Below are 12,586 nucleotides of genomic sequence, written 5' to 3' on the forward strand. Positions count from 1 at the left end.
AGTAAAACAGGGCACTGTTGTATGGGAGGTGTGTCTTGTATGTCACTGTAAAACTAGTACACTGTTGTAAGGGAGGTGTGTCTAGTATCTCACTGTAAAACAGGTGCACTGTTATCTTACAACCAAGGATGTGTGTTTGGGGAACCAAACCAGTGGAAGCAGCCTTCATATGACATGTGGAAACATGTATGGGTCGGGGATGGTATTACAGTCTACAATGGTGATGCTGATATGTATATCATCTACTGAGAGTTAATTTGGTATTAATGCCCCTGACCTTCACCTCATTAATGATGTGGCTATGTGAACCAGGGGCATTAGGCAGTTCTCTGGCCTAGAGGCAATTTAGGTTTGACCCTTAAACATGGGCAGCTGTGGGTTGAGGTGTGAAGTCAAATCCTTAGGCTCTTAGATTAGAGCACTTCACCGTTTCTGTAGTGATGCAGGTGCTGTGAGGGGGAGGTGATACTTGAGCATCTCTCATGCATGCTTGGATGAAGGCTTCCTCTGGTTAGGTCTAACTCTAAGCAGTAAAGGACACCACACCTCTCCGGGGTAAAACTGAGTTCAAGATCCATAGGTGGGAGCTGATGCTCGGTAGGCAAAGAGGGGGAAAAAAAGACATAAAAAATCCATTATTAACCTCTTTTCAAGAAACATTGAAATCCCATTTTACCTTAGACTGGGAATGCATGTAAAGGCCATCTGTTACGTGATAAATTAATTTTTTTCTCTTTCGTCTGCCCTCTCTATTCCACCTTTTTATCCTGCTTATTTTCTAGATCATTGTGACACTCTACAGCGTTCACTTTTTACATTGCCCTGCCTAATTCATCCTCATGTGTTGTGTTTTCATTCAGACTCCAGCTGTTATACTGCTAGATGATATAGTAAAAATGTAAATGATTAAAGATGGCTGTCTATCTGGTAAATAATGTATATACTGTCTTAAAACATGTTTTGTTTACACATGCTTGCTTTTTCATGTTCTGCTGTTTATACAGTGCTCCTGGAGTGTTTGATGCAGTATTGTTAGTAAAGTACTTTGAACTGTATGCACTATATTTTGTTTAAGTTCTGTAGAACTTTTCCAGTTGGGCATCTGTTGAATATTGCTTGTGCCCTGTAACACTGTCTCAATCAGCATATCAAAGAAATAAGAAAATGGTGACGTGTTATGGTATGTGCAGTCACACAAATGTACTTTTCTAAACGTATCTCGTGTGTTTCTGATCTTAGCCCACACGCCTGCAGACTAATGAGGGGCAGATTTTTATTTATTTATTTTTTTACAGGGGAGGATTGTCAGATCACTACTGTGGTGCTCTGGAATATTGAGTTATCCTAAGTACGAAAGGTATAGGATAACCCAGTGAGACTAAAATCAATGTATAAGTTGTTTGGTGCCATCTTAAACAATTCATATCAAAATAATAATAACTGGGTCTATTTTGCCTTAACGTTGCCCTTTGCCTGTGATGAACTGGTCAACTTTCAACCTACAGCCCCTCACTACACCATTTTGTGGAAGTAAAGACATGGTCTGATGTTGTCATTTTTATTCGTTCCTCAACAAATGGGGTTCTGATTCGACTTGGCTGCTTTTTCCAGCTTGTGGAACACTGAAACTCTCAAGCTTCTCCCTTTCCCACAATGCACTAGTCCACTAACATACCTCAGATTTCATTTGCCGCCTTCATGTATGGACATGGCCACTTCAAACTCTCAGGTAGTGGTGCTCATGAGTGTATTTCTTTCTTTACTTATCTCTAAAAAAACTTTACTTTAAAATTACAAATTCTCCTTTCTGTGTTACACTGTTTATTGTGTAATTCTTTGCTACCAAAGTTGGTAATCTTCCCCATTTTTGTAAGTACACCTTTGAATTACCATCGTCTTTCTTCTCTTTCTTCTTTTTTCTTACACTGTTAAAAAAAAAATCTTTCTCTAAGTCCTTTTCCCTTTAAATTAGTCAGTGGCCAACAAACCTTCTGGTTTTAAAAAGTGTATGGCCTGTGGACATAAAATACCTCTTTCTGATGTACATTCTAAAGATGTATATTGTGTAGACACTGCACATTTAGGCTGTTTGCGACATATGCAAAGCATTCAACCCTAAGGCTTTAATTGATCACAAAAATAAACTGAACTGGTGAGGGTTACTTCAAAAATAAATTGAACTTGTGAGGTTTATTTCCTTCTAAATCTTCCAAGGCATCATCTGAGGCTCAAACCCCTAAAAAAATTGAGAAAAAAGAGGCAAAGAAGCATTCCCTGGATCTTCCAACTTCCTCTTTTCCCTCCTCACAAGGTTTTGAAACCTTTGGATCCAAAGACAAAATCAGATAAATCACCATGGATCAGATCTCCCCTTTTCTTGGATCCAGTGTCCTCCTAACTCTCTTCTCCTTTCCTGGATAGGTCCCCCAAGCATTACTACTCTAAAGCAGCAATTGTAGTATCTTCTGCTTATTCCTTCAGAAGTCTGACCGAGGCCGGTGTAGACAGGATGATGAGGAAATTCCTCTCGATGCAGATTCAAATGGGGGTTCTCCCAGCTCTGACCCCGTCAGGTCCAGAGAACTTTGTGAGTACTACCCCATCTATACTGACTCCTTCTCCGATCTGACCTTTGGTTTCAGAGCAGTTGGATCTGAGGATCGCAGAGCTGTCTGTATCGAATCTAAAGATCATGGTATCTTTAGGCATTTTTGAGTGGACCGGCTCTGAGCATTTTGAAGCAGGATGAATTTCGGATCCAGATCCAGGGAGTTGGAGTCAACTCCAAAGTTGTCTGAGCCATCTCTGCCCTTCAGAGCCTCTGCACTGGACAGCTCGGCTATGACTCCTTCCTCAATTGGTTTGCCTTTGAGTTGAAAGAAGCCGACGGTTTGGAAACATTCTTGGAGCCATCTGTTTTTTCTCTCTAAGGCATTCGGCTTTTGAGGTAGTAGAGAGAGCGAGCATTCTCTTCTTCTAGAGAAAAGACATTTCTACCCTCCTCAGCTCCTACTTCCCAGCCCCAGTTATTTTTGCATCTTGAGCCTCAACTTCCCATGGTACAAAGACAGCCATTCCAGATATCCAGCAGGGTAAATTTATCTCTTCTGATACTTTTCCGGAACACCCCACCAAAGAAGTCTGTAGGAAGAAAAAGTGCAAGAAGAGGCAGTTAAACTCCCCTCAAGAGTCTGTCACAGAGGATGCCAACTTTGATGAGGGGGAAGGGTCCCAAAGATCACCACCTGATGATGTCTCCTTTGGAGACATTCTAGAAATTCTCAAGCAAAGAGGTGGCTGGTCTACCAACTAACCTTCCCAAGAAGAACTGTTATTCCTGCAGGCTTTGGAGAAGGACCATCTACCTCCTGGGTGACTCCAGCCACTGAAGAGCTCATTGATTTGATATCTCAATGGGTGTGGGAGGAACCTGATTCTGTTGAGCTGATCTCCAAGAGACCAGGCAGGATCCTGGAACCACCTAATGACAGGGAGTTCTGGAGAAAAGGAGTATCGTTTGATGCCATAGTCATAATAGCAGCTGCAAAGAAGGAACTAGCAGAATGAAGTTCCTCTGTCCATGATGCTTAACTCCCACACAGATGAAGGTAGCTCAAAGTTGGCGGATTTGGGTATTTCCATTAGGAGACATGCCTGGATGCACCTGCGTGATTTCACAGAGCCCTTCAAGTCTTCCTTTGCCAATGCTCCTTTTGACAGAATTTCTTGATTTGGCCCAAAGTAAAAAAACACACTATCCAGGTGTGAGCAGGATGGCAAAGCCCTGTCTGCTGTGCATACTTCAGGGAATCGACAAGGTGGTCAAAAGTGTGATTCAGAAAGTTCCAGGGTCCCTTCCAAGATCCATGTGGAGATAGTTCCCTCTTGAGCAGAGGGGGGAATTTTAATGGAACATGCTTACCCACACATCAGATGAGGTCTGCAGAACCAGAGATCTAGAGATACATTCTCTGACAGATCCTGCCAGTGCTCCTGAAAGGAGGCCCGACTGTCCACCTCTGGAGGCAGTCGGGGGTTGTTTATTGCTCCATTAGAGAGCCTGGCTAGGAATTACAGAAGATTTGTGGGTGCAGAAAATTATTACCAGTGGTTATGTAATAGCCTGTTCCCTACCACATCCTTTGATAGTAAACAAAATCTCTAATATTCCACCCAATCAGAGGGAAGTAGCAACATTAGTAATAAACAAGCATCCCCAGACAAGACAGAGTCTAAAACTTACTAAAGATTCTTTTTAGTGCCAAAGAAAACAGAAGACAAGACCAATTTTGGATCTCAGTATTCTGAAAAAGTCAATTCAGTACACCAAGTCAAATGATCATGGTTCAGTCCATTCTGCCCTTTCTGCACAAGGAGGATTGGATGTGCTCGATAGATCTTCAGGATGCTATCATATCAAGATGAACAGGCACTCCAGGAGATACCCATGCTTCTGAATGGGAGCCAATCATTACCAGTTCAGAGCACTGCCATTTGGTCTTGCCACAGACCCCAGGGTATTCACCAAATATATGACAGTAGTAGCAGCTCACTTAAGGCTACAAGGATTCTGGGTGTTTCCATATTTGGATGACTGGCTCATAACTGCTCCAACCAGAAATAATCTGATCAAAGCACGGGATTATGTACTCCAGTTATGCTCTCACTTGGGAATCACCATCGATTACAAGAAATCTCAACTCAAACCCACTCAAATATTGGAGTTCATATGAGCCTTGTTCAATATGATATCTATGGCAGCCTCACTCCCTCTACCAAGGATAAAAAACATTCGCTTCCAGGTCAAAAAGATCATTCAGAGTTCTACTCTTTCAGCTTGACTGATCCTTCAGGCATTGGGATCAGTGTCTGCTGCGATAGTTCTGGTTCCACTAACAAGGTATCACATGAGAATTCTTCAGAGGACCGCAGCATCTCAGTGGTCCAGTCTTCACCAACCTTTAGCCATCCAAATCAAGATAACTCAGGCCTGCAAAAATTACCTCCTGTGGTGTATATACTGTAGTCAGATAATGCAAAGTCACGTCTTTATTCTCCCTCAACCCAATGCCGTAGTTATCACAGATGCTTCCCAGATAGGGTGGGAGGGGGGGGTTTGAAAGACAGCCCAAGGCACATGGGTGCCCCAAAGAGGCCAACATGCATATAAGTGTCCTGGAGATGAGAGCTGTCCTCCTAGCATTGCTGGCCTTTCAAGACTCTCTTCCCTCCAGAACTATTGTGATTCAGACACACAGTATGTTAGTAGTCTGGTACATCAGTAAACAAGGAGGAACCAAATTTTACCCCCTGTGTGAGAAGCTATGAGAGTTTGGCATTGGGTGATGTCATCCAGTCAGTTTCTGAAAGCAATGTGTTAGCAGACAAGTTAAGCAGGTCCATTCTGTTGCCTCACAAGGGGTCACTCAACATTAAAGTTGTGGGGCCAACCTTGTTGCGATCTCTTTGCATCTCCCCTCAGCAATAAATGCAACAGGTTCTTTGCCTTGATCCCCCCACTAGGGGACTCACCGAGGGATGTTGTTCTCCACAGTTGACCCCCCAGTCTCCTCTACACCAACCTTCCAGTACCTCTAATCCCCAAATTTCTTCAGAAAGCATCTAAATTAAAGAGCACAGTTATCCTCATTGACCCTTATTGGACTCTTCAGATCTGATTTGATCTGAGCTGCTGTGTGTGCTTTGTGAGGTACATGCCGAAAGGGGCATTGTATTCAATAATCGGTCTTATAAGGGAAGAATAAAGGGATGGTATGACCACCTTGTCCCTGGATGGAGATACCCTTACTAATGAGGTGGGCCATGTAGAAAGCTTTCCATACAATGGAGGCAGTATGGTGGTCAAAAGTCAGTTTGTTATCAACCTGGGTTCCCAAGTCCCTCATGACTGATTGTGTGCTTAGTGTGTTATTATTAATGTGATAATTTGTGAAGATGTCATTCTCCCCAAAATGGATGATGATGTATTTTTTGGCATTCAGTTTGAGGCCATGTTTCTGGCACCAGTCATTTGTTTGGGTGAGATCCTGTTGGAGGATGTCCACATCACTAGGGGAGTTTATGATAGCACCTAGCTTGCAGTCATCTGCAAACTTTGTCAGCCATAGACAACTAGATTTGGCCTGCACCTCTGAGAAGTATATCCCAAACAGCAGAGGCCCCAAGACTGATCCCTGGGTACACCGCTGGTTACTGGTCTACTGCTTGAGGTGGCTTCCCCTATTTTGACTAGGTGGATTCTATCAGTGCGCCAGTTTGTTACCCATCTGGTAACATATGGATTGATGCCTAGTTGAGAGAGTTTATCTGTTATACCTAAGTAGGGAATAGTATTGAAGGCATTGGCCAGGTCAAGGTAGGCGGTGTGCACCATCTTCCCCGTTTATGGTCTTGGTGACTGTCTCAAAGTTGTCGTCCAAATTTAAGAGGCATGACCTCCCCTTGACAAAACCAAACTCTGTGGGATCAAGTGTCTGGAGGTTGCTAATGTGCTTGTTAATGAGGCCCAAGAAAATCCACTCCATGGCCTTGCACATCAGGCTAGTTAAGCTGATGGGTCTATACTTTCCTGGACCAGTGGACACTCCACCTTTGTGCTGTGCAAAGGGATGATAGTAGCTGTCCGGTGCTCAGGCTTTAGTTGATTAGGGTGCCTAATGGTGCTGCAAGTTCCTGCCTGAGTTCATGCAGGATGCATGTTATCAGGTCCCACGGAGGCTGTATTTTTTGCTTTTGAGAGGGCAGTGATGACTTACTCCCTAGAGATAAGAGAGAGGGGCAGGTACTGGGGATGTCCTATTTTACTGATGGGGGGAACAGAGGAGTGAAGTTTTCACTGAACCTGTTTGCCAGCAGGTTGGCTATATCTACAGGATTTGTGTATGTTATGTCCTTGACCACCAGTTCTGAGCAGATCTGGGTGCTTCCCCTTGAGATTGCGGACATATGTGAAGAAAGCCTTATGACTGTCTTTTGTAGATGTGGCCAGTTTGGAGGATTTCACTAGTGCTCTTATTTGCTTGTTCAGGCTAAGGAGAGATTGCTTCCAATCAGACACCTGCTCCTTCTTGGTCGTGGACAGCAATTTGTTTTCCTTTTATTATAGAATGTATTTATTGTAGATGTCCACCAGACAGGTTTGCTCTTCCTTGATGAGGATGATTTCATCCTATCTGGTATTCCTGATTCCATGCAGCTATATAAATGCTCATATAGTATTTTGGTGTAAGTTTGGACATATGTGCAAGTTTCTGTGTTTTACCCCATATTCTCCAACTCTAAATATGCCATTTGCAGGTAGCCTTGGAGGTGGTATATTTAGAAATTGAGAAAGCAAGGTTAAAACCCCACATCTGGGGTGCAGGGAGGCTTTGCCCTCACTGCTTAAAACATCACTTGTATAGTATACATTCTTTCTATGGTCAGAAGACTGGGCTGCAGGAAGTTGTATTTTGGACGATCAAAGTGCACCCTGGTAATTTATTGTAGATGTGACCTGATAAAATATGTACAGTGTGCAAAACCTACCAGTCCAGGTCTCAGAACTGAGTAAATATTATCTTCATAGCAATATTTGCATTCTGACTTTAATTTGGTTATGTCCTCTTACCCCTGGATCAGCTGTGGGGCCATTCCAGTCAACTTTCCTTACATGTTTGCTTGGTATCCTGTCTCTCACTCTTGCTTGCCTGGCTTTTTTTTTTAGTTTGAATGGGAATGTTTTCTCAATCCTCTGCCACAATTTTTAATACATTCTGACTGTCAAAGTAGGAACATGTAGGTTTTGACACTGCATTCTGTGTATCAGTCCTCAGGGAGCTGTATTATTATTATATCTCCCAACTTTGAAATAAACACTGAGATACAACATGCACTGTCTTGTAATTTATAGCCATATTATTTTATGTACCTGCACAGCTGTCTTTCTAATTTGCTTTCCATTGATTTGGTATGTGCTCTAAAACTGAAGTACGTGTGTCAGAATGTACCGCATCCTGTCCTGTTGTGTACAACATAACTGATTTAGTGGGATTTAGCAGGTCTGTTAAGCCTAATCCCCTCCCTGACTAGAGCTGAAGTACAGTCTAACAGCCTGATTCCTAATGGACTTGTAAGGACCAAAGTTACAGCTCTTGGGGTTTTGCAACTTGAAGTGCAAATATATGGGCTGTGTATTAAGTCTAAGTTTGCAGTACCTTAAAGGGAATGCTCCCCTTACTATGAGGTATAACAGTCTCAGTGTTTGTAAGTAACTGAGCTGAGGGTGCTTGTACCTCCCTGAAGTGGAGGCTGCAATGGGTGGATTTCCTTCACAAAAATGAATTAATGATATTGCATTGAATTTCAAGATTCACTAAATTTCTTCAGCAATACAACTTTGTTTTCATAGTTGTGCACCACATCTCTCAAACTCTTAGTACAAGATATCTGAACAAAGCCTAAAATTATGGGGGGACAATGGCTCAAAAATATGGACAGATTTTAAATATTATTATAAAATCAGAAAGTTGCAAGAATAACAGGATTTGTTTTTGCTGCATTTTTCTGAGGGATATGAAGTCTGAAACTCAAATGTATGTCATTATTCACTGACTTCAGTCCTCAGTTATTTGCCATAAAAACACAATTTAACGAAGAACAGACCAAAAATATGAGGTGGAAATCTGGACATGCAGAGGAAATCTTGGCAGTTGAGAGGTATGTTGTGGACTCACAACTATGGGCTTCACATATCTGATAACAGACTCTTAGGTATTTTCCTTCACCTTGGACTCCAACACCATGTGGCCCTCCATACACTGTAAACAGAAGAGAGTGAAATGGAGGTTCTACAACTTCCAACAATGTAAGAAAAAAACAGTGTTAATGGAGAAATGTAACACATATTAAGATGAAAGTGTTGTACTGAGACAACTGTGACAGTCTGATAATCTCCACATTCACAACTTAATGTTCCTTTTAATTTAATATTGTAACCCATTCCCTATTAAGCACATTCCTTCTTTCCAGGTCCATGTGTCTTTGGATAGTGTGATAGGGAAACAATGGTCACGGCATCAACATTGTCACCTAGGAAGGGTTAAGACTTTCAGTTTTTCTGCTAGCACCCACTCTGTTTTTGCAGAAAATTATAGTGCATTGCTGAAATGTTAGACCCAGTGTAAGTGCTTGCTGACACATTTCGAGTTCTTCAACTACATTGCTTGTGTGTTCTTGGGAGAACTTTTGCTCCCTGAGTCCCACATTGCAAGAACTGTACCACTTGTCTTTCCCTAGTGGAGCTCTTGTACTGGGACTCCACCAGTACTTTCCCCTCCCCGGGGATGTTTGACATAGAGGATTAAGGTGCTGTTAACAAGCTGCTTTCTATGTCTCGGTGGTCCAGGGTTTGGTTCCTATGTTGACCATTTTAAATGTTGGGACCCGCAAAAATGAGTCCTGGTCAGATGGAGACTCAGTGTCTGAAAAAATGGACTTACATATACGAAGTCTGAATTGGCCATTTTTTGGAATATTCCCTTTTCTCCAAGTAAGGCAGTCTCAGAGTTGGTATATGTAAATTCAGGGTGTGCCAACATTTCAATAGGGAGACGGTTCCTACAGCCTCTTTTGCCTAACTGTATGATTCTGAGCAAGTCAGTTAACCAGACAGCTATCCTGGGCAGTCTGAAAAGGGTCTGTACAGATCAGTGCTCTGTGCCAGTTAATAATTGAAAATAAAATGTGCAGGTCAACATCAATGGACTACGACCCAGCCCCTTCATCATTGGCCTTTTATGCACAATTTCCAGCCTCCACATAACTTTCAAAGTGATCCCCCTATAGCTACAGAGAGAGAGAGTAGATTGCTCTGAGCATTATGATTTTTTTTACAAACATGATTGTAAGTACATGGATCAGTTTCCTCAGAAATGTGGCATCAGACATTTTGATAGACTTCATGCCTCAGTTCCCGTAAACGTACTGCTTAGATCACTGTAGCTTATCCCGTAGGTTGGTAAATGGTATTGTAGATTAGCCATGTGTGTTATGTTTTGTCTCGATCTGCATTTCTATAAGTCAATTTGCATTACTTCTTCTTGACTGGGATTAAAATGCCTGCCAGACTGCATCCTAGTGGGTGTATAGTTTTTTGTAATATCTTTTGACTAAAATGTCCTTGAATGTATATTGTGGGAAGTAAGCTGTGCCACTTTTAATCATCTATCTCGGGTGACAGCAGTAACTGATAGATGTAAACAATCCAAGGAGTTCTAAAAAAAAATACCAGTCAATGATAGCTGTAAACAAATTGCAAAGTGCTAACAGTTAGAAATTTCCTTCATGACTGTAACAAGTGTGCGTGGTCGATGATAGCTGTGTCGTAGTGATAGTTTATGACTGACAGGAAGTTATAACTTTGAACAGATCTTGTTGCAATACAAATTGTGATAACAAGTCGACCTCAGTCAGTGATATCATTTTTCTTGTTTTAGACAGCATGCCCAAGGACCAAGAGAAATATTATGGCTTTACCAAGTTTGCCCTAGAGTTGAATGAGCTTACCCCTGATCTGAAACCACTACTGCCTCCAACGGACACACGTCTCAGGCCTGATCAGCGGTAAGTGCAACTCATAGTTTTCATTTTTTTATGTTTACTCATCTCTTGTTTAGCATTTGATGTTTGTAAGCCACCTTGAAAACCCAATTTAAGCAATTTGGGTCCATATTCTTTTGTTGGGAACCTTCTGAATTGCATCTTCTTGTGTGCTGTCTCGACTGTTAGCAGCCCCCCAACCTTTCTCAGCATTCAGCTTGCTGCCTCACTTACTGTGGCTTCTTAGGTGTCATGCTGGATCCATAGCTGAGATTTCGTCCTCATTTCCCAAGGATTCAGCCCTGGCGTTTATTACTTTCTTTGTTGAGTTTGCACATTTTCCCAAGGTCCATGTGGTTTTCCTGTAGGTATATTTGTATTTGAAGACATTTTAGCAGTAGACCAGCTTACTTACCTGGATTAACAGATGAATTAAAGAACGTAAGCTGGTGCATGTTGGCATTTCTTTGCTTACTATACATGCTCCACCTCTACATTTTCTAAGTGATATCTGACTGTGGTGTTCCTGCTGTGTAAGCATTTTCTGGAAATGTTCTTGCTTATGTACTTCCAGGTCATCTGTGAAGAGTCACAGAGCTATATTTCTCAGTAAAATAATGTGTGCCAATCCTGAATGGAATGGACACTGCTGTGTTTTCTCCCAAGATAAACGGGGCATTCCATGCACCAGATGCTTCCTTTTTTTTTTTGTAAGAGGGAATTGCCCATTGAAATATTAAAGTTGCTATTAATCATTACATTTGAATCAATAATCAGCACAAAAGGCGGTCTCATGAGCAGAGCTGCATGGTAATTAGCCATGTGCTTTCCCCCTGGAAGTGTCAGCCGTTTCTAATTTGCTTGGCCGAGTGATTTGGAGAATTGTACAGATGCATAACATTTCACTGTTGGAAGAAAAACCTAACCACTGTAAAATCATGGAATGTGGAAACACTCACCATCCAACACATATTCATGTGCGACTTTAATTATCCAGCTATTGACTGGGAATCCTATACAATACCAGTAGTACAGGCACAGAGATTCCTGGATTTTGTAAACACAGATTCCCTTGACCAGATAGTCAGTACACCAACCAGAGATGCAAACAAACTGGATCTAGTCCTCACTAATATGGAAGAGTGCTGCACACCTCCTAATGTAATGTCTTCTCTGATAAGGTTAGACCACGGAATGGTTTCTTTTAAAGTAAAAATAAAACCTGGAACCCCAGCTAACCCTGGAATATTCAGGAACTACTCTAAGGCTAACTTCCAACCCTTAAGTGATAACCTGGCAAAATTTCAAGCCCCATAAGCCTGATAACACTGCTGCCTACATGGAACTGTTCACAGAAATCCTATACAAGCTTGTTAATAGCTGTATAGAGGCAGCTCTTCCCACCAGTAAGAAGTACAGAATTAACTCAAAAATAAGCCACTGTGGTGGAATCACAATGTCAATCGGCTACATAACAGAAGGAAGAAAGTCATGGCAAAAATGAAGAAGTGCAACACCCAATAGGATAAAAGCATTCTCATCAAACTAAACAAACAACTCGGAGGACAAATAAAGTCTACCAAAGACAAATTTGATGTAAATTTGACCTCCTAGGCTAAGGACAATCACAATGCGTTATTTATGTCCACAACTTCAAAGGCAGTACACAATTGTGTGCAAAGCTCCTATACTGAAACAAAGATATAGTAAACCTACTGCTGACAAATGCAGCTCCAGCTTTACCCCTGTCTCCTCCTCAACCTTCACTCAGGAAATACCATCAAATATAACAACTCCTACTTTCATTAGGGAACAGGTCCTTAATGCCCTTTCTAAGGCCATTAACACTGCATTATTGGGCGCAGACAATAATCCCAAGATGCCTTCTAAACAGCATGTAAAATAACATATCAGTCCCTCTCAAATTGCTTTTTAACTGTAGCCTCCAAACAGGCTTCATGCCTTTGGAATGGAGAACAAAAACAGT

At 41.8% G+C, this 12,586-nt stretch overlaps 1 protein-coding gene across 1 annotated transcript in view; it reads left to right on the forward strand.

The window, feature by feature from the left end:
* Positions 1-12,586, forward strand: part of OSBPL7 (oxysterol binding protein like 7) — a 1,590,705-nt gene that overhangs the window by 1,467,200 nt on the left and 110,919 nt on the right. Inside the window, exon 21 of the mRNA XM_044054965.1 lies at positions 10,497-10,623. Within this exon, the coding sequence (XP_043910900.1) occupies positions 10,497-10,623 (127 nt within the window). The remainder of the gene's footprint in view (positions 1-10,496; positions 10,624-12,586) is intronic.

This window comes from Protopterus annectens, chromosome 13.part0, assembly GCF_019279795.1.
Source record: "Protopterus annectens isolate FY-2018-M chromosome 13.part0, PAN1.0, whole genome shotgun sequence".
Classification (NCBI taxonomy): Eukaryota; Metazoa; Chordata; order Ceratodontiformes; family Protopteridae; genus Protopterus; species Protopterus annectens.